The following is an 18490-nucleotide window of genomic DNA, read 5'->3' as shown; positions in this document are numbered from 1 at the left end:
TCAGTAGAGCATTGTTATAGGTGCCAATCACGTTTGATCTTGATTTAATAGCGGGATGAGAATAGAATTGTTTGTCCTTAAACAGTTGTTTGTTTATCCTATGACCCCATTCCGTTCACATTATAAAATGGTTGTGTACTGCAATCAAGTTATTCCATTTGCTTTGAACATCTCTATTCAACCAATCATCAGATGATGTGCTTGAAAACACTTCCTGTTATCTAACTATAATCTTATTCAGGTTGCCATGCTGCTGTGACTAATCATATCACTTAACAATTTGGCGTATGTAATTCAATTTCGTTGAAAAGTGTGAAAGTCTTGCAAGAAAGGTTAACTGTAGCATACCAATAGGGTAGGCCATGTAGGGTAGGCTATTACTCTACTGTGATATACAGGACAAGTCTACAATAATGCCTTAAGGCAGACTGACTGTTTGTTAAACAAAGTATACCATGTATAGAGGGAGGAACAACATCATGTTACACTAGTAATGGCTATTCCAGACCCTCAAATCCGAACTGAAAAATCTATTGACTCATGACAACATTCAACCTATAGGTTCTGTTCTCTCCAAGATACCTCTGTGATGTATTGTGGGGTTTTAATGTTTGTCAGGGCAGCCCTTTTCTAAATAGCTTTGGGGTGACTCAGCTAATGAGGTGGGCGTATGCGCCTTTTTAAAATCTGTTCAATGAGCGAGGACAAATTGCACAAATTGAAGCAAAATAATATGTGTGTTTCCATGGTAACATGTACACAGAGCCTCAAGTGTTTCGGGATATGCAGAAAACATCACCATGGCAACCATCGATCGAACGCTCAATCGCTAAACTTGCACAAGCTACTGACCTCACTGAATGGACATATAGTAAAGAAAGTGCATCATCAGTTGAATCAATGCGCATGTTTTCATATTAGAAGACCTAATGGAATGTTCCATCCGCTCTCTCTCATTTCTCAGTCAAATGCAATGACCTAAAACCTTCTTCAACAACTCAGCAACCATCAGCAGTAGCAAACCGCACAGTAACTTCAACTACATCATACAATCAAACATTTCATGGTGATTTTCATAACACGCTGTCTGCATGAAATCCCGTGAATTTAAAATTGGGACAATAGCCCTGGTTGGCACTCTGCCAAAGACAACATGTTCCTCTCTCTTAGATTCATTCTATTACGACCCTGGCGGGTACAATCCCACTGCTTTAATTGAGAACATATTCATCTGATCCAAAGGACCAGAAGAACCTGGGCCCAGGACTGAGGTGTAGGATGTCACTCTAGGTATCAACACATAGTCATAGCCTATAGGTGAGAGCATAGAAATAGAGGTACACTCAATATGGCCGCCGGAATGTTGACTTGAATAACCGTTCTAGTCATTCTAATTCAATGGGTGAGAGAGCGTAGAGAAAGAATGTTGACTTGAATGGGAATCCTCGGATATGACTGTATTGACAACATGTCCATAGCGTTGGTTGCAGGACAAAAGATCACGACATCACCCATTAAAACCCAGCAAACAAACAATGCAGCATGTTCTGAACCTAACTAATCAAATCACCAGTCAGATTCAATTCTGGGCCACAGGAGGTTGTTTTATGTTAATTGGAAGGACGGGCTCCCCAATGAAACTTTAGAATGAGAATCTAAACCCTGAAAATGAACCAACCAGTATGCTACAGACCTCATTTGCTACAGACCTCATTTGAGGGCGTCTTATTATAACAACAACCATGTGAATGTGATCGTGAACAGATGAAATCAGTGACAGCTGATGGCCCTGTCATCAACTATCGCCCCTCTAATTTTCTAAATCCATTGTTACTGCACGTGTATTCTATGTGATATGATGAAAGAGAATCCAATTCATGTAAAAACAAGCCTTGAAACACTCCAAAACGAGCATATCCACACCACAGAGAGAGGACAAGCCCTTGGGCCCTTGGGCTCCAATAATACAAAAATCATTTTCTCAATGGAGGAAAATGCACTCTGTCCGCACATGTAACTAACGGCAACATCTGTTCCGTTTGAAAATGACGGTCGGCTCTTCAACCCTCTCAGAGGAGGATACCACATCGCACATCTGGGGATGAAACATACCAATCCCAAATAGGCCACCCAATCCCAATTTCGCGTAGGGATACCGCCTGATACCGTGGCCCAGGAAAACAATTTTTTTTGAAGAGGGAGATATGTTAAGAGATTGCAGCAAAAGAATGTTCCTTTTTACATCATTGTTTTTACTCTTTATGTTTTCGTTTTACAGGTCCCGTTGACTCTGACAGGGTAATGGATTACTCGTGTAGCGTTGGAACCACACCAAGGTGAACATCTGCTTGTAATTACAGCGCCGCTGGGCTAGCTAAACACTGGTTGGCCTGTCAGAGACAAAGGATTGATGGACCCCTCCACCTGCCGTGGTCCATCCGTCTTGCTGCCTGAGAGAAAATAGCCCGGGGGAAATCCTGGTATGTCAACTAACAAAGACAACTGGGGGGCATAAACATATAGTAAGAACGAAAAACATGGCTAACTATCCGAGCACATCAATTGTGAGCCTTCGTCTCATCTCGAGCATGACTGTCAGGGAGAGACTATATCCCACGCAAAATAACCACGGTGAAGCAGGTTAGGTTACTACCACTGGTCTTATCAACAATGACAAAATGTTTAGTGTTTCAGGGGATGGTGTGCTTCCAATGTACTATTCTAATTCGCAAATATGTGGGACTGTGACAACACACCAGCTCTAACTCATGACAAACATGCTTGTTTGATAATCAAGTGGAGGGGGGGGGGGGGGTCATATGAGGTAGGTTATTTTGAAGACATTTGGGTAGCACGAACTCAAAACTGTAACGACATAAGAATGTGTGCATTAGGGTAACTGAGTTCAACCTTTGAGGTTGAGGGTATAGATTACATCATTGTTACATAACCTATAGAACCAAAACAACTCTGGTATCAAGCAAATCTGACTGTTAAGGAGAGGTTGTAGACATTACCCGAGTCAGGCCAGTAAGACAACATGGGTTCAATTAAATCAGAAACACATTGAGTTTGTCAGTAGAAAAAAGGGCCAATCACAGAATGGTTTATTACTGTACAGTTTTATTAGTGTAAGTTAAGTACTGTAACGTTTTCCTTCAGCTATAACTTTATGTGTGTGCGAGTGGCCCGTGTGTGTGTGTCATATATTTTTGTCATATAACCTCATGTGAAACTAAACCACACCTCCTCCCACTGCTCTATTCAGCCTATAGCATGACCCAAGATCGCTCCCCTCTCTCTCCTTCCTTCTCTCTTGTTCCCCATCCCCCTTTCCATCCAGCCAACCAGCCCAAACACTAAGGGTCTCTGGTGCAAGCGCACCCTGCTCTCCCTTCCCCTACAGCCGAGATCACCACCTCCGAAGATTGTGTGTAATCTCCCATGCATGCCTTTAAGCTCAACAGTGCAATGAGCTAATGAGTGCTCTTAATGATTCCAATATCATATGCAGAGCTTTCAATGATTTGTCAATCATGGGGAAAATGTGTGGAAAAAATGTGTAGCCCCTTGCAATTTGACTGCTGCTGCGTGATTACAGCTGGAGAGGAAGGCAGACCTTTCTTCGACTCTTGGTGAATTGGTGAATTGGAGCCTTTTGAAGTAGCAGTTGCGATCTCCGAATGGGTGCACAATAACAAAAGATGAAGATGTCACAACAAACACGTAAATGTGAGGCAGGAACGCAAAGAAGTGTGTGGCGCTGGATATCAGTTTCGAAACTTGAAAAGTGGTAGCCATAAACATCGAAAATACATAATCATTTTGACTGTATGTTCCCATGTCTCCATATTCACTGTCAATGGTCAATGAATGCATACTCTATGTTTCCCCATTTTCACCAATCCATATACTGTCAGGGGCCTGTGTCTTTTAGGTATTTTTTTATATTTTTTAATACCACCCAAAAACGATCTTCTGGTATTTCTTTCATTAGTCCGCTGTTGTTTTTCATTAGTCCGCTAGAAGCTGGGTAGACAGTGATGGCTGAGTTCCTCACTGGAGATCCAAGTACGTAACTTGAATTTCCGTGCCAAGCTCCCATTGACATCAATGCATGATTTACACAAACGTCTGAGCTACACACGCACTTCTCCAGTTAGGATTTGGCGCTGAATCAGGAAACCTTTAAAACATCATTTGTTATGTTTTTATTTTTATTTTTATACTATTATAGCACACGTGAAGAATGTCTCCTTTTTCTCTCGCGGGCCTACCAATGCCTCAAAGTAAATATGATGCAGTTGAATGTGTGGATGTCATACGCAAAAGCACTTGCGTCCAAATTCTTAAAGACGAATCACAGAACAATCAAAACGATAACGAGCATAATCGAAAGATATCTCGTGTGCACACACAAAACACATTCACGCGGAGGGCCGCACATCTCTCTTCCATCTCCCCTCAGTTGCTGCTTCTAATCTACACAGCTAGAAGCTCCTGAGTTAAGGCATCATTATAGTAGGATTTGCACATATTTATTGACTGGAGGGAGGAAGCCCTAAAGTTCTAATAGTCCCCCTTTTAGACTGCTTACGTAGGTTCCCCTGACACATAGGTTGAGTGATTTTGCTTCATACCCAAGCGCTTGTTACTCGAGGTATGCAGGCCACAATGGCACCGCTGTTCTGTGTTTACTACAGAGGATGTTCTCCATTCGTTTTCAATTGTCCTTTGATGTCAAAGCTACCAGGGGTGTCAAACATGTGACCCGAGGCGAAACATGAGGTTTTGGTTAGGTTAAAAGGGAGTGGCTGATTTTGAATTAAATTACCTTTGTCCAACTTAGCTAATTATTGTGCTGTGAGTTTTAGACTATGCCCAAATTAGAGGTGGCAATGACAGTATAGCTGAGGTATGTTATAAGTATGGCCTTCCAATGTGTGTCAATAAGTCTAGGAACTCTAACTGCAAAAGTTAGCTTCAGTAGTCAGCAGCTTCTGGTCTCTTTCCCTCTCTCAGCTTCTTTGTCTGTCTAGGAGGCAGTCGAGCCAGCCTGAGGCAGCGTGTTCGCTAACTAGCCCACTGGGCATTGGTTTCCCATAGAACCCCCCAGAGAACACTCTGCCATACCCACAGCATGAGAGCATATCACTACATTACTACATCACTACATATCACCCATTCCCAAATAAATAATGTGCCACTCAATCATCCTGCTCAGTCGGGACATCTGGAAATAAATAGAGAATCAATCAGGAGCAATCAAGCTGAACAACCATATTGAGCCACATGATCCACTAGTTGGTTTCAGATTAACTTTTGTTCCTAAGGTGGTTTTCTTAGAACCACGAACTAGAGAAAAACAACAACACAATATTTCACAATGTTACACCATCAAGACTGGATGTTTTCTGTGGGTGCCAGAAAAGTGAAATGTTTTATTTCCCTCTCTCCTCTCCGTTCCCTTTCCTCTTTTCCTTCCTTCTCTCCTCTTCGTTCCCTTTCCTCTCTTCCTTCCCTTGTCTCCGCTCTCTTTTCAGGAAACCGGTGTTTGTTCGCCAGATAACAAACACCGGGGACCTCCAGACGCACTACACTCGCTGTGACATTTCACACTTCCTGCGAACCAATCGCAACACCCCTCTAGCATGGAGGGACTAAATCTGTGGCCCTTGTGGCCTGTTAATGTGATGTCACGGCAGCTCTGGCTCTTACGAGAGCTTCTTTAGCAAAAATGGCTTTAACAACGCTTAAACATCGCTCAAACTAGCCCACTGTGAACAAGCCCCAAGCCACACTGCATTCCATCCACTACCTAGTCTCACTTTGACAGGCGCTGTTAAAAATATCAAAAAACAGGGATTACAACACTGCTTGGTTCCACTGGGCTGGTTTAAAGCTTTGATGACAGGGGGAAGGCCGAGCACCAGGCAATGCCCCTTTACAAGACACATGGCACCGTTTACACTCGCTACGCGCTAAGAAGCCATCAGATGTTCATGAGAATGTGATTGATGGTTACAGAGTGTTGTGGCTGTGCTGACTTAAGCAGGCTGACAATTAAAGCGATTCATAACCAGAACGGTTACGCAAGGGGCCTGTAAAGGTGTTTCTCAGATGTCCTGATGGAGAGGTTATTACAGTACATTTGTCCTGTCCTGTAATTCTCCTGTCAAATTTTGACAGGAGATTATTCAGTCAACACACATCAGGGTTTCTTTAAACTTTGGGTCGGGACACTATTTCTTCTTAGTTTGGGTTGTTGGAGGAGGATTTGGGTCACGGGAGGACGGTCAACTACTTAGTTGGGTCTCGAGATTAAAACGTTTAAGAACCTCTGATCTATAGAATGGAAGAAGTTGAAAACCCCCACAGATACTTCACATTGGGCACACACTGGTTAAATCAATGCTGTGTCCACGTCATTTCAATGAAATTACGTTGAACCAATGTGGAGTAGACGTTGAATTGATGGCTGTGCTCAGTGCGTTGCTGCTGATGCATCACCACTTTGTCATGAACTGTGTCATGAATGCCTATGTATAGCTAGTGTTTGTCTTTGAACCCTGCCAACTGTACACTCAGCAGGTGATATGACCAATGGGAAAGGAATTCTTACAGAACTTTCTCTTGGACAAAGAGAACTCCATGGCTGAATCAGAATGCCGGTATGTCGGTATGACTTGGATGATATCTGACCGTGGCACAAAAGGTCACCATTACTTGATGGTTGAACAAGTTGAACACTTTCTTCCACCTCAGAGAAAAGCCTTTCAAAGTTTGTTATTTTGTGTGTGTGTGTGTGTGTGTGTGTGTGTGTGTGTGTGTGTGTGTGTGTGTGTGTGTGTGTGTGTGTGTATGCGTGCGTGCATGCGTGTGCGTGCGTGCGTGTGTGTGTATGCATCTGTGTGCGTGTGCACCCATACAGGCCTGTGTGTGGCATGTATGTTGAATTTTGTCCTTATAATTTTGTCTTTATCTAGTTTTGTGCACTACTACAGTTTGATTTACCATTTGGACTTGATTTAACAACGACTCACAATGTCACAAGCTGCCACAGTCAGCCATTGCTGCTAATTTCTCTTAACTCAGGAAGTTCTTCCGGGCAGAGGTGTGTGTGTGTGGCAACAGTGCCCAGCTTTCCAGAACCAGGGCTGCATATATCAGCCAGGTCGGTTCGGTCACAGGGTGGGAGGCTGGTGCTTTATTGATTTTCCTGGCAGATTATTGATCTGAGTTGCGCGGCTCTATACCTCCTCCCTCCAGCACTGCAACATTCACCTGACCTCTTCCGAGTTCAGCGTTGTGGACAACTTTCCCTTTTAGCCGAGTGTTACCATCGGCATTTGAACTGTGGGTGTAGTCAGTGTTCTATCCAATCAATTCATTTGTTCATGATGATGAATGTCGTCCAACAGTCTGAATACTTGTTGATGAGTATTAATGAGGCATTTTTAATTAGCATCACGGTATCGCTCCACTATAAACACAGTCTAATGCTGGTAGGTTGTCATGTCTATACATGTACTGCTTTCCTTACGCACACGCACGCACACACACACACACACACACACAATAGTTCCCCAGATGGTGATGTACTGGTGTGTTTATAAGACAATGACTTAATTCTGTTCCCCTGCACTCACAACTTCCTCCTCAACATCCCTCACAGTGACAAATGACTCCCAAACTACCTATTAGAAAGTCTCTTCCACTAAAAGTGTAATTTCATAAATACACAAATCCTGGAGAGACCCTTTCTTCAGTGAGTCATCGACAGTCCATAATACCTGAGAATTAGAGAGCACTTCCACTGCATATAGAAATCCCTGTTGACAATTTTTTGGGGTGAATGAATAAATAATCAATCCATTTTGGTACACCCTTTCTAAAAATACAATTTAGTCAGATATTTTGGAGAGTCTTAATCACACCATGTATCTGTATACTTACTTAGCTAGTTTCCTGGTATGATTTCACCTTCGTTTGGGTCTTCTTTACCACAGTTAAAATAGATTCATCTTGGAAAGCAGGAGGTCTGGCCATTAATCCAGCTATCTGCTGACTGTCACTAGAACCACCCAGCCTTTCATACTCTGTAGGACTTGGCAAGGGAAGAGATAAAGTGCTGGACCTTAACGGTCTTCACTGAATGTTTTCTTAGACAAGGACCCTCCAAGCTAAACTGGGCTCTATCCTCCTCAGGGTCTGAGAGAGAGGGGTGGGGAGCAGCCTTTGCAGCCTTTTCAAAGAAAAAGAAGGAAAACACTATTGTTTTGATCGCTTTCTCTCTCTCTCTCCTTCTGACATCACAGGAACCCTGTGAAGAAAAGTGGGAAGCGCTTTGTCATTTTTACGTTGAGTCTGGAGGGGGTCTCATTGGGGATACACAGCTAGCTCTAGACATGGGATATATACTAACGAGGTGTGATGTCACATTACTGGCAAAAGGGAAAGAAAGGTCCATCATGGCATCACCTATAGAACAGTGCTTGTACTTAGCCACTGACATTTCCTTCGTCTTGAATACAAAACATGGAATAAGTGACAAACAACTTTTTCTTCCTAAAGGAACTTGCTCGCCCAGTCCATTGAGAGAGAGTCGCTCAGTCTAACCACACAAGGCTGTCAGACACAAGATAAATGTCCACATGCTGGAGATAAGAGATAAGAGAGACTGAAGGCAGAGGAGACAGCCCTCAAGCCCCACATCACTTCTGACGGATGGTTGTTCGGTCTCCCGCTCATCCCGTTGGTGTTTCCTCTGTGGCATGCACCTCTGACCCTGCCTGTTGGAATCCTCTGATGGAGAGAGGAACTATCAGCTCACAGTCACAAGACACGACCAGCAAACATGCCAGGAGAGGGGGGGAGACAAGCACGTTCTGCTTTTTTTCAGCCACATACAATGTTTACCGCAACCAGTTGAAAGTGAAGGGTGCAGTAATTCAGCTGTAATGAGGAGGAATGTCATCCTGATGTAAGAGCTTTGATGTGGTAAATATAACATATTGAGTGGAATTTCAGAGTAGTTGAAAATTCACTAATCAGTGATGCTTAACCTCGTTCGGCCTCCGTGTATGATGATGGTGTGTGTGTGTGTGTGTGTGTGTGTGTGTGTGTGTGTGTGTAATGTGTGTGTGTGTGTGTGTGTAATGTGTGTGTGTGTGTGTGTGTGTGTGTGTGTGTGTGTGTGTGTGTGTGTGTGTGTGTGTGTGTGTGTGCCTGTGTGTGTGCCGGTGTTGTATGCGTAGTTGTATGCGTAGACACACTTGTCGGCCTGACATTCCTCACCTCAGCATGGAAACAATCTACTCTTAAAGGGAAATCCACTCAAAAACTATATATACACATATATATATATATTTGAAAAAATGAATTAGTCCACTGTTGATACAGTCCCGAAATGTTTTGCATGTCAGCTGTCATATTTTCACGATACTGGACTTTCAATAAGCAAAGTGTCACCGGCCACATCAGCATGAGCTAAGAGGTCACACACTAGGCTTGAATTAACTATGGCCACCCATACACAGACCTGTGAATGCCACAACACACACACACACATTCACTCACACGAGCACTCAAGCATAGACACCCGTTTACACATAAAATCAGCACAAGCCCTCTTAGGCCTGTAACCTTCTGTGAATAAGTAGTCTGCAGAATTCTCCTTATATGGTAGAATATGTGCTCTTCATCATCTAGATTGGCAGTGCTTCTGTTTCCAGGAATAGAAATTGAACGTAGAACCATTACACTCACTTTACAGTCTAAAATAAAGTGCTATGTTAGTTCGCTCTTGTAACTATAACTCTTCTGAGCATTCAAGTGTCCATGTGAAATCAAGTGGGAATGTCCTTTCTATCCATTCAATTGTAAGGGTCTTGGGCGCTGCAGGAAATTGGCTCCATGTAAGCAAAGAACATGAATTTGTCAAGGAGTTCCAGGTTTTTGATCAGGGAAAAATATATAAAAAGCTTTTTATATCTACATCATCAAAAGGAATTTACAGGGAAGCAGGGAATCTTGCAGAGTTCATTTGGACACTATTTCCATCGGAAGCATATCCCACTATTTTTCCATACATCGTCTAAGTTTTTGAGTGTAGCTGCATAAGCTTTTTCTTTGAATGTTCCTCTCCCCTGGCTGGTTGAGTTAGCCTAGCCACACTCCCCCGATCCTGAACATTTCCTTGACTGCAGTTCAGTGAGCTCCATGGCCTTTGACCTAACACAGAGAGACATATCAGAAAAGTTAATCAGATGACAGAGATGTGCTGACCCCTGTCTCACCTTTTGACCCTGTGACCTCTGTAACACCACAGGATTTTCCAGTCCCAGGCTAAATGGGCACTGGAACAAAATACAGTGACTTGCGAAAGTATTCGGCCCCCTTGAACTTTGCGACCTTTTGCTACATTTCAGGTTTCAAACATAAAGATATAAAACTGTATTTTTTTGTGAATAATAAACAACAAGTGGGACACAATCATGAAGTGGAACGACATTTATTGGATATTTCAAACTTTTTTAACAAATCAAAAACTGAAAAATTGGGCGTGCAAAATTATTCAGCCCCCTTAAGTTAATACTTTGTAGCGCCACCTTTTGCTGCGATTACAGCTGTAAGTCGCTTGGGGTATGTCTCTATCAGTTTTGCACATCGAGAGACTGAATTTTTTTCCCATTCCTCCTTGCAAAACAGCTCGAGCTCAGTGAGGTTGGATGGAGAGCATTTGTGAACAGCAGTTTTCAGTTCTTTCCACAGATTCTCGATTGGATTCAGGTCTGGACTTTGACTTGGCCGTTCTAACACCTGGATATGTTTATTTTTGAACCATTCCATTGTAGATTTTGCTTTATGTTTTGGATCATTGTCTTGTTGGAAGACAAATCTCCGTCCCAGTCTCAGGTCTTTTGCAGACTCCATCAGGGTTTCTTCCAGAATGGTCCTGTATTTGGCTCCATCCATCTTCCCATCAATTTTAACCATCTTCCCTGTCCCTGCTGAAGAAAAGCAGGCCCAAACCATGATGCTGCCACCACCATGTTTGACAGTGGGGATGGTGTGTTCAGGGTGATGTGCTGTGTTGCTTTTACGCCAAACATAATGTTTTGCATTGTTGCCAAAAAGTTCAATTTTGGTTTCATCTGACCAGAGCACCTTCTTCCACATGTTTGGTGTGTCTCCCAGGTGGCTTGTGGCAAACTTTAAACAACACTTTTTATGGATATCTTTAAGAAATGGCTTTCTTCTTGCCACTCTTCCATAAAGGCCAGATTTGTGCAATATACGACTGATTGTTGTCCTATGGACAGAGTCTCCCACCTCAGCTGTAGATCTCTGCAGTTCATCCAGAGTGATCATGGGCCTCTTGGCTGCATCTCTGATCAGTCTTCTCCTTGTATGAGCTGAAAGTTTAGAGGGACGGCCAGGTCTTGGTAAATTTGCAGTGGTCTGATACTCCTTCCATTTCAATATTATCGCTTGCACAGTGCTCCTTGGGATGTTTAAAGCTTGGGAAATATTTTTGTATCCAAATCCGGCTTTATACTTACAACAGTATCTCGGACCTGCCTGGTGTGTTCCTTGTTCTTCATGATGCTCTCTGCGCTTTTAACGGACCTCTGAAAACTATCACAGTGCAGGTGCATTTATACAGAGACTTGATTACACACAGGTGGATTGTATTTATCATCATTAGTCATTTAGGTCAACATTGGATCATTCAGAGATCCTCACTGAACTTCTGGAGAGAGTTTGCTGCACTGAAAGTAAAGGGGCTGAATAATTTTGCCCGCCCAATTTTTCAGTTTTTGATTTGTTAAAAAAGTTTGAAATATCCAATAAATGTCGTTCCACTTCATGATTGTGTCCCACTTGTTGTTGATTCTTCACAAAAAAATACAGTTTTATATTTTTATGTTTGAAGCCTGAAATCTGGCAAAAGGTCGCAAAGTTCAAGGGGGCCGAATACTTTCGCAAGGCACTGTAACTGCATCCGATTTTAACGTCCAACATTTGAGCCCCATTGGGCTGTTACGGCGGTTTTAATCCTACAATACTACTCAAATCAAGAGATAAATAAAATAAGAAATCGGTCTGACCTCTTCAAATGTTTTTTGAAAATGATATTAAACAGTACAGCTTATTCCTTGTATTTATATGTGAGGTTCTGGTCAGATTACACAACCGGAAGTAGAGATCCAACACACTGAATCTGTTTCCTCAGAGTCCAATACAACGTGTTATACTGTATCATTAGTTTGACCATGTTGGCTGAAATCACTGAAATTGCCGGTAACAGAAAAAAAGTAAAGCCTTGATAGAAATAGATATGTTAGAACTAGAACAGCTCTAACTCAATCAGAATCAATAGAAATCTACTCAAACACTGTTGGAACTGGGCAACATCCTGGAGGCCATAGGATCCTGGCCATGTTCTGTTATAATCTCCACCCGGCACAGCCAGAAGAGGACTGGCCACCCCTCATAGCCTGGTTCCTCTCTAGGTTTCTTCCTAGGTTTTAGCCTTTCTAGGGAGTTTTTCCTAGCCACTGTGCTTCTACACCTGCTTGCTGTTTGGGGTTTTAGGCTGGGTTTCTGTACAGCACTTTGAGATATCAGCTGATGTACGAAGGGCTATAAAAATACATTTGATTTGATTTGATTTAATCATGGAGTCAGGTGCCTTGAAACAGCCTTCTTTGTGCGGCCGATCACCTGAGTCCTATTTGCAGAGGGAGTGGTTGTGGTTGGGCCAAAGCAAACAGCCTTCAGGAAACAACAAGGACAAGGTGAGCGGAAAACAGGTACGGGGGTCAGACCAGACCCCGTTACGAAACATCTACTTAGTACTAGAACAATGAGAGGAATTTGGTGCCTGTCTGGGCAGGTACTTGGCCCTCAGACTGACGAGGCTCTCTGAGTGTCTCCAGGATAGGGAAAAGGGTGGATGCAGGTTCCTTTTGGCCAGTGATGCCTCGGTTAGGGGGAGAGGCAGGAGGGCGAGAGAGAGTGTGTGTGGACAGGGGGACAGAGACAGAGGCCCAGCCACTGTGATACAGAAGTCTTTTGAAGGTCAGCCGACAACACCAGCACGTTTGTAATCAGTCATTCAATTAATCAACAATTAAACAATCCGATCTGTAGTCAACATGTCTGACTTTCTGTCTGCTTCCTCTCTCTGAGTCAGTCACATGCACACAGTAGACAATAGGTCTGTTGCTACATCACACAATGTACCAAATCTGTACCCATTTCCTGCAGTCATATGACCAAAGCACCCTCTAGTGGCCTCATGGGTGGAATGTTATTCATATTTTTCAAAATGAATAACCATTTCAAAAAATATATATGTTTCTATGTCAAACAATGTTGTTATATTTCAGTCTTCTGTGATGTCTATAACATGTAATATTGGGATGCAAACTCAAAATTGAATACATTTCAACTCTATATCTGACATGGTACAGGGGTCTTGTATTTTTAAGCCCATAACCATGTGTGTGAGGTGTATACTTTTGGTATAAAGTAGATCTGTTTAAGACTACCAAGAAACACTCTGTGTGACCCTGAGTTACCCCACTGCAGTAAAAGGTTAAAGGACACAATGGAGAGCCAGGGGAGAGTAAAGATGCAGCTTTCGCACAACAGTGATACAAGCCGGAGTAGCAGGATCCAGCCTCAGCAGAGTGAGTGGCAGTTGAGGTTGACGTCACTTCCTCTAACCATGCCACAAGCACGTGCCATCCTGTGTAATGCCCTGACACTAAAACCAGCCACCAGATGACATCAACCCATCACCATTTTAGTCAAGGAGGAAGCAGGCAGCAGATGTTTGGCCAAATGAGGAAGAGAGAATCCATCATGGATCCTCAAACTCCACCAAGACAAAAGCATTGGAAGAAAGAATCCGAACACATTAGATAACAACCATGTAATAACACCCGTCTGGGAATGGTCCGGAACAAAGGGGAGACCAACCTCGGTGAAAACCAATCCAGTGGCATCTGATCATTTTTTACATTTGTGTCATTTAGCAGACGCTCTTAGGGTAAAGAGCAATTAGGGTAAAGTGCCTTGCTCAAGGACCTTTCGGCAGGGTAGCCTAGTGGTTAGAGCCAGAAGGTTGCAAGTTCAAACCTCCAAGCTGACAAGGTACAAATCTGTCGTTCTGCCCCTGAACAGGCAGTTAACCCACTGTTCCTAGGCCGTCATTGAAAACAAGAATTTGTTCTTAACTGACTTGCCTGGTTAAATAAAGGTAGAATAAAAATAAAGAGCCAAGTAGAGCAGAGCCACATGGCCGCTTACCAGACAGATTCAAAGTTTATGCTTCGGCAACCGGCATGGTGCTGCTCTCTCTCCTCTTCAAATACTCAATATCTCCAATCGGTATGACACTGGAATCTGGAATATTTATACACAGTGGACAAAATGACAGAATATGGAATTTGTTTATTGGAAGGCTGATGGGGAAAGCTTATGCGGACCTAATCCTCCTTTCCACGCTTTGTCTCCAACTTTGGGATCCTTCGGCGGTGATATTACCCGGCAGTGATATGCCAGAGAGTTCACTACTAACAGCCAACCATAAACCACTCCTACACACTCGAGGCAGCAGCACTCAGGTTCCTGTGTCTAAGGCTAGGTGGAGTCTGCTTAAATAGTTACAATGAAAACCAATGCACTCTGCAATATGATATGTGCAATGTGTTGCTTACAGTCCACATGACATTCATAACTCCAAAGACAGTGGAAGTTGAACAACCAGTTCATTCTGGGAGAGAGATGCGAACATGTTGTTTATCTAAGTAAACTGTGTGTGAGTGATACCACAACTTAAGAGTCTACACACTTGCAATGGGCTTTTCATACACGCTACATTTCATACCCCTCAAGAAAAAATGTCAGTTGGGAGACCACAGTGTTAGCCAGTGGAGCCAAAGAAATCTGTATTGTTTTTCAATCTTTGGTTGCGCTTTTATGAGTCTTCGCCTCAAAAACATAGCTCATAAAGGGAAGTCGACCCACCGAACAGCCTCAGTGGGCAGTAGATTCATTTCCGAGGGGAAAGACAGCAACACGCAATGCTGATCTAACCACCCATGAGGATTTACATGCAGAAGAGTTCTTTGTCACTCCACGATTTGGTTAAGACTCCACTACGTAAACAAAAGACACCACTCACAATTGCTAAAGAGGCTATAGTTGCATTAGTTCAGGTATTATCTGTGATCACCGACAGCATAGATTTGACTTGTCCTTATCTACCACCTCTGTGGTGCCTGATGGAGTCAACCGCATCAAAACACAATTGTGGCAACATGGGGTCATTGGGACACAGAGCTCCTATAATGTTTTATGTAACCCCCCTATCTTTTAAATACCCGAAACGTGTAAATTAACCTGTTTCTGAAGGGTTATCTAATCACGTGTTACTTTGGAATGAGCCCTTAATGCATGCTGGGATTAAGCAAACATGCAACACATTCTGACAGGTGTAAGGCGTGTGTGTGTTTCTCTCTATCCTCTACTCTGCCTCTCTGACCCTTGCATCATTAAACCACCTCTCTCTCTCTCTCTCTCTCTAATAAGAAGCGATATAGAATGTGAAGTTAGCACAAGAGGGAAGACTGTGGGCTGATGGTAGGAAACGACAACATGTTCAGTTCATGAAATACTGGAAACACTGCGGTTCCAAAAGCAGAGGGCATTAAAGGCTACACAAAACCTGTTGTTTTCTATGCTCAAAGCTCTATGTGAAGCCTGAATGCACTCACTGCACTGGAACCCTGAGCTGACAGTGAGGAAAAAGAAGACTTATAGACTGGCTTTGCTTGTACTGTTCTTTCTTCATCTCTGTGGTAACATCCACTCAGCCAGCCACATAACTCTCCAGAGTCATGAGGCAGCCTACCACTGACCTTAGCTGCCTCTGGCTCTCTCCTCTCCTGTTTTGACATCGGGGAAGGACACTGGATGGCCTATTGTGTGTGAAACTAACAGATTTTAGTTGGCATGGTTCGTTGGTAATTTGAATAGCAGCGGAAATGAGGTGAGGCTAAAACACTACTGACTGGAGGAAGAAGTAAAACAAGTGTGCATATAGCACATAGCCTGGATTCATGTCGATGCTGCACAATGTGTCAGTCATTTCTTTTCAGGAAACAATATCCTTCCATCTCTGTCCTCTAACATAAACAAATACAGGAGGAAGCCTATGTCTCAGCTACCATACTTCTAAACCACAGTCTGTATAGAGATAAGCATAACTCAGAATACTTACAAGGTAAGCATTGTGCCTCTCCAAGAATACGGAGTCGCCCATGATTCAGAACAAGTGTCCACATATAAAGTAGCCTATCCAAAAGTGAACGTGGAAAGAAAATAAATGTTCATCGAATCCCTCCAAAAGTAACGGAACGAGCGTTATCCTTATATCCTCACCACTCGCTGTATCATCAGTTTCGATTGAAGAAAAAAGCTACACAAAAAAAACCACTTGTAACAGGTTTACGCTGAATAGTCAAATCCCCGAATAGGACAACACTTGTAAGGTTGGAGGTTATGCATGCCACGGAGGACAGCAGTGTCAGTGCGCAACAGCTCCCGCTCCATGCTGGCTACTCGGCTCTGTAGTGGACCTACTGCTGAAGTTTGCGATGCTGCGCCGCGGTTCTGAACAGAGAGGAAACTACTAGAGGAGAGGGGCTAAAGGCGGGGCACCTCAAGGGAGCACACGGAGAGCGAGTGGAGAAAGTGAAAGGGATGAACGGCCAGTGCAACAACAACATAAAGATATCCAGTGCATTTTTTTTGTGCAGTGATACAATGCATTTCCTGCAATTCTACACATTTTTCCATGGGGTAGTGAGACACTATTGCCATTTTAAAGCTCATTTCTTGCAGTTCTATATATTTTTCCAGTACTTATGCCATGTTCATGATATCTGTGTGAGAATGACTGGAGGTCAGGGCCCCTGTAACCTAATGTAGTGGTTGTAAAATAAACGCCTGAGTGGGTCCCCACATTCGGTTTTCAGGGGAAAAGATATAGCTAGGTTGAAGATACCTTGTCCCTGAAAACAGATTGTATATTCAGTTGAGGATGGGGCCCTGAGCAGATGCCCTGCATGTCAGGTAAGGTAAACTGGTGATGATTAGGCCTATTATATATAAGGTCTATATAGCTGACTAGACTACTTTACCTAGCAATAAAAAAAACATGTAAAAAGCTATCTGACATGGGCTAATTGAGTGACTGACATAACAAGTGGAAAACTGCTGATACACTACTTTTCTAACTCTCGTCAGTATGTTGAGACCCTGACTGAGTTCCCCCCCCCCCCCAAAACATTTACAAAACGCACACATAGGCGATTGAAAAGGTGCCTTTTCCAGTGCAACCGGGGTCCATTTCTTCTTCCCCGCTATCAGTGGAACAAACTGTTATAGGCTGTTTACTCAGTCACCCTCCCGTTGTACAATTAGGCTATATTATGCATGGTTGTCACAGCGGTGTGTAGTTGGATTCAAAATAAACAGTTCACCCCATTGCTTCTACAGAAACTTACAAAGATGCAGGGAAATGAATGTGTTGTGACGTCACCACTACGCAAAACCCCTTCTGTACATTGTTTGCGGTGGGGAGGGGGGGGGACTATAGATGAGACCCTCAGACTTCAAAGTTATGCACGATGGTTACGTGTCACACTACTGTTAAAAGGATATTAAAGAGAACTAGTGGCTAAAAATAAAAGAAATAAATGAAAAAGTCAATTTGGGCTTCAGGGGGACATTGCTGAGTTTGTGCAATGCTTTGTGTGAGACCAGACTTGAGCAATCCTGGCCAAGGTTTGCCTGCAATTTCTACGAACACAAACATGAAATAAAGTGGTTTTGTCAGGTCACAGTGCACAGGGACTAATACTGGCCTCCTGTGAGGGGTTTACAATACATTTTCCAGACTCCTATTCACTTGAGTTAATGCAAACCATTTCCCTTGCTCTCTATTGGCAAGTTGGCCAAGGGTTTATTGGGAAACTTTCTTCACTGTCCGTCTCTCATGTACTCATGTACTCATGAGCTCTTATAGGGGACATTAATACTGTACCAGCATGGGGGCATGGTTAAACCTCAGGGGACTCGGTTGAAAATGACATGCAGCACATGATTAGGGTATGTAGGCTATACGCACATTCATACACACACACACACACACACACACACACAAACAGGCTGAATACCGGTGTAATCAGAACGAGACGTGTAAACATCTAAAGAATGTGTGAGGCACAGCAAAGTGAAATCTGCTGACTAAAAGGAAAGGAGGGTGTTTGCATTACACTACAGTACAGCTATATCAAAGTGCATGATCACGATCAACTGACGTCATCATTGTTACAATCTGAGTATGGAACCTGGGAAACGTGTTAGTTTGGCCAACCCTGCTCCCTGAAATAAACATAGATAATTAAAA

At 43.1% G+C, this 18490-nt stretch overlaps 1 protein-coding gene across 3 annotated transcripts in view; it reads right to left on the bottom strand.

The window, feature by feature from the left end:
- Positions 1 to 18490, bottom strand: part of LOC109890603 (rho GTPase-activating protein 6) — an 80382-nt gene that overhangs the window by 30628 nt on the left and 31264 nt on the right. The window contains exon 1 of one of the 3 annotated variants that reach the window (XM_031824346.1): positions 16298 to 16709. The exons of the other annotated variants lie outside the window; for them this stretch is intronic. Within the exon in view, the coding sequence (XP_031680206.1) occupies positions 16298 to 16339 (42 nt within the window). The 5' untranslated portion in view covers positions 16340 to 16709. Of the gene's footprint in view, positions 1 to 16297; positions 16710 to 18490 lie in introns of those variants that run through there. 3 annotated transcript variants of the gene reach the window in all.

Source organism: Oncorhynchus kisutch, linkage group LG5 (assembly GCF_002021735.2).
Source record: "Oncorhynchus kisutch isolate 150728-3 linkage group LG5, Okis_V2, whole genome shotgun sequence".
NCBI classification, from domain to species: domain Eukaryota; kingdom Metazoa; phylum Chordata; class Actinopteri; order Salmoniformes; family Salmonidae; genus Oncorhynchus; species Oncorhynchus kisutch.
This window is presented reverse-complemented; position numbering and strand designations above follow the sequence as displayed.